Here is a 7,503-nt window from a genome sequence, read left to right as displayed (position 1 = left end):
AATCAATACCAAGGCATGCATAATCAAAGGATGGAACAAAATCCAACCCTCCACCATACAAAATGATGGGGTCACACTTCTGCCAAATTGTACATCCACATATGAGCTCAAGTGTCAATCTCTATACTAGTCCAGCATGCCAATACTCCTATCGACAAGTACAAGACTAGACAAGATTCGTTAAAATCCAAAGACTGACAAGAAACCGATTTCTCCAAGAAACATATTGTCGATGATGATCTTTGGCCTTTGAAGAAAAAGAACGACTAAAAGATTCAAATTAAAAAGTGAAATTCCATAAAACTCCATTTGGGGACTAAGCCACAAATAGCAGCATGGTTTCACAACCATGACACTATTGAGTAAAAATTGTAGATAAGACTCTCTCGAATCTTGCAACTCTTTAAGCCTACCCACCTAGTCACAATTACATCCAAAGACACATGCACAAGTGTTTCTAATTTAGACACTATAGATGCACAAATAAAACCCCATTGCATATAGAAAAGCACCAATCTCCAAATCAAGGCATGGTTCTCAAACTTTCTTAGGTGAATAGGTGATCATATTGAATATCTGCTTTAGGTAGCACATGGCACCCAACAAGCTCTAAGTATGCACTTTCACAATCTCTAGGTGTAAATAGGAAGCTCTTAAGAACTCAACATATAAATCAATATAAGAAGAAGATACGCCCAGCTCAAAGTTATTAACATCATCAATAACACAAATTCAACCATAGGCTCCAACCCTATGTATGCAAATCCTAAGCCTCATCACTGACATCTATGCATGCAAGTCCTAAGTCTCATCATCGATAGTCTAATCCTTTTCTCTTATAAATGTTTCTCTTGACAAACAATGAAACAGATGCCAAGATCCAAGAAGAAATACATTCTATACAACCAGAATACATCAAGTAACAGAGTGTGTTTTTATGAGCCACAATTGATGCTAAATAAGATGATCAAACAAAAGTCCTATCAACATTTAAATCTATAGGCTAGGTTTAAGGGCTAGGTATAAGACAAGGAAGAGAAATGCCAATCGTTATCACGATGAATAAACAAGTATATAAGTATTCAATTCCATCAACATCAAGTATATAGGTATCCAATTCACGATGAAGAAACATGTATATAGATATTCAATTCCATCAACATCAAGTACCAACATTGCGTCACATCGCCAACCTTCAAGTAGCTTTTGTGTCATCCACAATAAAAGAGAAACGTTGAAAGCAAGGACGACTTTTACAACTACAATCAGATCAAATGAATTTTTTATCAACTCTCAACCAATCAACCTCAACAACCACAAAACTCCATCAAAAGAACACAATGCAAAAGCTTCACACTCAAACCATCGAATAGCCTAGGATGGGCACTCCAATCAATCTTAACCTAGTGGCAACAAGGGTCACTGCATCCAATATGAGATCGTTGTGTATGTGGAGTAGCGACAAGTTCCGCTTGTAATATCTTAAGCTTGAAAGTAGGTATGCAGAATCAAATAGGATACAAATAGCCAAAATACTCTCTAGAAAAGATATGATCATAGTCGTAAAATCATGATCTAGAGAGAGATATACTAAAGTAGAGAGAGGAAGAGTAAAAGCCTACACTTTTTGAGGTTCCCTACAAAAAGTGTAGAGACCTCAAGAGATCTCCTACAGAAGATGTCCCACCAAGAAGTTTCCTAACAAAGGAGACCCTAAGATGTCCCCTACAAAAGAGATCCCATCCTTAAGTTTCCCTACAAAAAGTGTAGGTCTCCTACAAAAAAGTTCCCACCAATTCATAAACTTTGTGTGGCAAAGAGTAGTCTGCATGTACTTTTTTTCCTAGCCAATGAATAAGCTATATTATATTACAACCTCACCCCATTGAAGAATAGATCACATTATTGTGATTCTAGTAATGGAATGGATAATAGAAAGGAATCATGTTATTGCTAGTTGTCACACACGAGTATTAGACGATATGCATATTGAAGAATTGTACAATGATTTGACCTCAAGCAAGTCACCAAGACAACTTTTGATGATTTGGAAAGTAAATGTGCAACAATCTTCCATAATACTTCAATTTATATGGGTGCGCTTATGCTTTCCTTTCATACTTGTATTTATGTTGAGTACCATAATGATCAAGCTCGATTTATGAGCTCGAGTGATTCTTTTTGTCTCTCTTGAATTGTATACTTATAAAGTCAAACATTGAGGTCTAAGCAAGGGATATTATGGAATTATATGATGTTAGTCTCAACCATTGTTATTTGTAGTCTCTTATATGAGACCTATAGTGGGAAAGTTTGACAAGATGATCAATGAAATGGCACCAACTATGTAATAACCAAGAGATACACCAACTAGTCTGTAGAAAATGCCATCTCATGCCCTATGTCTTCATGTTTTGAGAACAAGTTGACCCTCTTGTCATCGGATAGAGGATCTTAAACTATTCATTCGACAAGGTTTAATTGGTGAATCTTGATTCAATCCATAACCAAGTAAGCTTACTACCATGGATGATTTTGTTTTAACCGATGACATACGATGCTTGGTATTAATGTGCAACCAGTTTATATATCCCGTTCATACTTAACATGGCAAGATTTTGTGCGGTGATGTGCTTGTGTCAAATATTCATTACTAAATGCTATTACTAACATATAACCAGTTTGTCAACATGGAATGGAAAGGGATTTAATGGCCATGGGGTAATCTTGTCAAGAGTACAAAGTAAGCATTGTTTGGAAGACGTAAAAAGCCTCCCATTATTTCAGTCATAGATCCGTTTTGAAATTTTGGTTCATTTTATTTTGTATAGATGCTTTACACTGGAAGAATCTGCCATCTAAATTGAGGATACTGTACCTAATGTGGTGACTTTGTTCTCCCTATTTTTCCCCAATCTTATGCTTACGATTTGGCAATTTTACTCTGAGCCTCGATATGTGTATCTCCATGGTATCAATCAATGGCCACACATCCTTTTATATTTGAGTTACGATGCATCATTTACAGTTTCACTTTGCTGCATTTAATGATGACCACACACTTCCACTAGTTTGAATGGTATTCCATCAAACCTCAACAGAGTTCCACCTTGCACTCTTGTTTTAGTGTGTAAGTTTAGTGAAACTTTCCCTTCTAGTACTTCATTGACGATAATACTCTCTTTCTTTCTCTCTCTCTCTCTCAAGTCCTGCAAGTCTCTTCCAATCTCAGAGTTTTGAAGCAGCTGCAATCACGCCATGTGTTGAACAAATTATTGGTTCTGGAATGTCCCTTGCACATAAACTTGCTATGAAGAGTAGACAATAAATAAATAGGCCTCTCACAATGTAAAATCGTATTTTGCACATGGTTACCATCCTTTCCAGTAGGATAGAATCCAAGTTGGGTGCATCTCTATCATCTCTGAGGCTTTCACTGTCATCAAGCCTTGCTGCAATCAAATACCTGTAGATAAAACCTAGCACAGGTCTGAGGAGTTGTGCTATTCACAAGATATTCTGCAAAAAAGCCATAGAAGCCATGGCTCTCTCTCTCTCTCTCTCTTTCTCAAACTATACAATCTAAATGCTCCCCTGAAGGTTTTCAATGACCAGCTCCTAATGTTCTATTCAGAAAGTCCATAATGCAGAACGTTTACATTTTATCCTGTACACTTTACATGAATGGCTCTTGCATGTACCCTCAAATAATACCAATTTCCCTTCTGGCAGTGTCTACCATTCTTCAAGCAAGCATAAGGTCCATCTGCCATCTCTGCCTGGTCATACTCCCAGCTTCTTTATCACCAAGAACCACTTTTTGTGACATATCATAAGTTGCAGATTGACTAGTCACAAGTCAAATTTGAGCTTCATGGCATTCCAGTCTTGAAAGCTCCTAACCTGCACAGAGATCAACACAACATGAGATTGTACTTCAAAAGGTACTTTTCAAAGATTTCATATATGTTCCCTCTTAAAACTCAAGCCTGGGTGACTTTTTACTTTTCTAATTACATTTGATGACTATCAGAAACCCACAATGCAAGCCTTTTTTAACCAAATCTACTTCATATAAAACTCAAGCCTGGGTGCCTTTTACTCTTCTAACTACAAGTCTAGCATATATTGACGACTATCATCGCCCCCTCTACAAGAGCATCACCCCTCTGAAAGATGAGGCACCTCAGTGCCTCCATTGCCTTATCATCCTCTTTGCCATGATAAGATTGTGGATTACATTTTGCTTGAGGCAGCAACAAAATACAGCTATGATTTAACCTCTCTCCCACTGTGGCAGCTTCAGTACCGACTCATTGAAATATTTGTTCGTATTATGCTATGTGGTCAGTGTAGCAAGTGTGTTCTAAGTTCCAGGGAGGTGACATGCACCCTGGACTAATGAATACATCATGAGGTGAACATCCATAGATCGTCTCCTCGACTCAGGGTACTATGACCTACAAGAATTCCCCCCTTAGCTCTGCTTCATGAGCCAGTTAACTGGAAGTAGAAAAAACTCTAGGCTGAGAACTGAAGATGTAGGCCTTTATTACCAAATCATATAGAAGTTTCAATTTCCCTGTTTATTGTAAGCTACAGGTTTTACTATGCTGTCTAATCCCAAATGATGAGAAAAGTGCTCGATAAAATAACACATTTTTAAATGTCACATTGGTCTGTTGAAGAATGGAAACACTAACAGATGAGACAATTGCAAACAACGTACCAAGCTCCATAAGTTCTGAAGGAAAATGAGTCCTGCTATTCTCTTTACTCCCCGTAAAGCCATTCAGGCCATTCCTCATATTAGCTCAGCTTATGATTCCAAAGATGCCATCATTTGATACAGCACATGCATCCCATTCTTGTCCGCAATTATTGATGAGCTAGGCTTTCTTCAATCTACTGTCGTGATGGACCTAGCCATGGCAAACATGTTCTTTTTATGCAAGCGTCTTTCTCACCACATCACATCACATCTTACAAAACCCTATTAGGACTGCTAGTACTGCATGTTTTTTCTTTAAGTGGCCAAACTATCATACTACAAGTTCACAGATTGCTCTCAAGGGGTATTGTAACAGCTTCCTCACACTTTCGAAAAAACCAATCTTGACTGCAGGGAGTGGAAGGTTGCCTATGTGAGGCCTCAGCTCAATACACTGTATTTTGTTTCTATGTTATGTTATAATCACATTTTGGTATTTTTGTCATCGGAATATTTATATTTATTGGCCAATTTTGAAAGGCAATGTGTGTTAGCACTTAGCCTTGGTATGGCCTTGTAGGCTAGCTAGGACATTTTGTCCTAGTCTTCATCAACCAGTTGACTTTTGGGCCATATAGTGGCTACACTTGTCCTTTCTCATAATCCATTTACAAGTACTTCATTTTGCTTCAGCCTGTTCTCTACCTCCTTGCATTCCATTCCACTCCATTGCTCCCCGCACCCAACAGTGGCATCAGAGCGGGGTCTTGCTCCTGCTTGCACTCTCCCAACTTGACTTCAGCCTTGCTTCTTGCTTGATTGTTGAACTCGTGCCTGCCTTGTGAATGGGTGAGATAGTGTTAATGGTCCAGGTGCATGGAAACCCCAAACAAACAACTTTATTAAATAGCTTTGCTAAGATCGGGGCTAGGAGGTTAATCCCATATGCAATGAACTCAGTGCATAGTCCCTCACGATCCTTCGCTCGGCCATTATGAAGTTTCATTACGGCATCCTTTACCTCCCCCCCCCTAGTGAAGAGGGTGCAGAATGTGGGACGTGGCATATGTGAGAGGTTAGGGACTGACTGATTTGGGATATCATAGAGTGTGTGTGCATAATCAAACCACACTTGAGTGTCAATGAGTGGTGAGGGGGACCGTCCCTCTAGAAATCTCTGCAAAAAGTCCTAATTGAACAGAATGTTCAGTAGCTCCTCCTCGTTCCAACAGACAAAGTCTAGTTCCTTTCTGCGTACCAGTCAACGGTACTCGCATAGCGTCTTTGGTTCGCTCAGAAGACTGTTTTTGGTTTCGAATTTGAGCTGACGGCATAAAGCCTTACACTCATCATCGTACCAACAATTACAGGGTACGGTCCTAGGGGATGGTAGGCGGGATGGGGGAAAGTGTGAAGAGCAGCCTCGTGCAGTGAGCGGGTGACTAGGGCAGCACGATCCTCTAATGAAGTCAATGTATGTACAGACAGCTAGAGTAAGATCGAAGCGTATATCATGGTAGGTGGAGTAAGAACTCAGCGGTGTGGAAGTACTACGCGACGGGGAGTGGAAATGCTAAAGAAAAGATAGGTATGATCAGCCCTTGGAGGGAGAGGTGCTACGGTAAAGTCAGTGATGTGAGATGTGAAGGTAGGGGATCCCATGATGTAGTCAACAACACTAGAGCCTCCCCCATGTGGAAAGCACGTGAAACCACCTGAGGCAAGCCATCTATCAAGACCATTAAAAATAATGAGATCATGCATCATGCCGAGGTCTAATAGGGCTTGCCCATAAGATGTGAACGTTCCTTGTCTGTCAGCCGAAACCCGTAGCATACTTGCCTCCTCAAGGTCAATGCCTCAAGGTCAATGTCTGGCAGTAGAGTGGAATCATCTCTGAAGTCGAGGAGTGGTGCCTGATGGGCGCCTGTCCTCGCGTTGAAGTCCCCAACTAGGAGGACTTCTCCACGGCTAGAGAAGTCAACAATGGACTGCTAAAGAGCAACAAATGGAGATGTCTCATCCTCACCTCAAATATCTCTGGCAAAGTGGGAGGTCTCAGGGGAGAAGTAGCAAACTGCAATAAACAGATCCCGGCTGTCCATGTGCCGAATCCGGATCCAAAGAAACCCGGAATGTGCATCTCTCTGCTCCACTGAGATGGCCCTCAAAAGTGTGGATCTATAAAGAACTGCAACTCCTCCTAACCCTCAAACCCCTCATATATCCCTCGTTTCATCTCTGTAGGCAGACTCCCATATACCCGCTGACTGCTGGTAGTGGGCGCTCTGGACTCTGTTGTGTCTCTGTATAAAAGACTATGTCGTGACCTGTATAAGATTCCGAGAAGTTCCCTGGTTCTGACCATAAGGTACCATTACAGTTCCAGATGGTGCAGGATAGGGTCTCGGATATCTGAGTCTCATAGACCCCGCCTCCTCATTAGGAGGGGAGGTGGGTGCCCGACAGGGGCCTATAAGGAGTTGTCCATCTCGTACTGCTGCCCACTTTCCCTGCTTGCGGACCTTATCCCGCTTGTGCAAGCGCCTCTCCTCAACCTGTAGTGGAGTGAGGTCCTCATCCATGGAGATCGCTGGCTAGCCTCGTAAGGCTGACCTACGACGTAAAGCCGAAAGTCAGGCCTGAGCGTCGTGGAACCGTATGATAAGGGGCTGCTCTCGGTTGGGGTCCCTCCCTACTCGCCATGCTCTCTTAATCCTGTGCTCAATCACCCCTAGAGTAGTGGCATGAAGGCCGTCGCATCTACCATCGGTGTAGTCTTAGTGCGTGGA

The 7,503-nt window shown here is 41.3% G+C and overlaps 1 protein-coding gene across 13 annotated transcripts in view; it reads right to left on the bottom strand.

Moving 5' to 3' along the window:
• Window positions 1-2,981: 2,981 nt before the first annotated feature.
• CW7 overlaps window positions 2,982-7,503 on the bottom strand; it is a 161,775-nt gene continuing 157,253 nt past the window's right edge. For 5 of the 13 annotated variants that reach the window (XM_087381334.1, XM_087381332.1, XM_087381335.1 and 2 more), the window contains one exon: window positions 2,987-3,903. Coding sequence is in view for 1 of the 13 variants with exons in the window: in XM_087381338.1 (XP_087237464.1) it covers window positions 3,899-3,903 (5 nt within the window). In the remaining 12 variants the exon portion in view is untranslated. Of the gene's footprint in view, window positions 3,904-7,503 lie in introns of all 13 variants that reach the window. The other 8 variants (XM_087381333.1, XM_087381337.1, XM_087381336.1 and 5 more) reach the window with 6 other exon arrangements.

The sequence above is a fragment of the Dipteris shenzhenensis genome, chromosome 11 (genome assembly GCF_047967505.1).
Source record: "Dipteris shenzhenensis isolate YYH24624 ecotype China chromosome 11, Dip_SZ_1.0, whole genome shotgun sequence".
Taxonomy (NCBI): domain Eukaryota; kingdom Viridiplantae; phylum Streptophyta; class Polypodiopsida; order Gleicheniales; family Dipteridaceae; genus Dipteris; species Dipteris shenzhenensis.
Note: the sequence above shows the minus strand (reverse complement) of the source record. Positions and strands in the feature narration are given on the sequence as shown.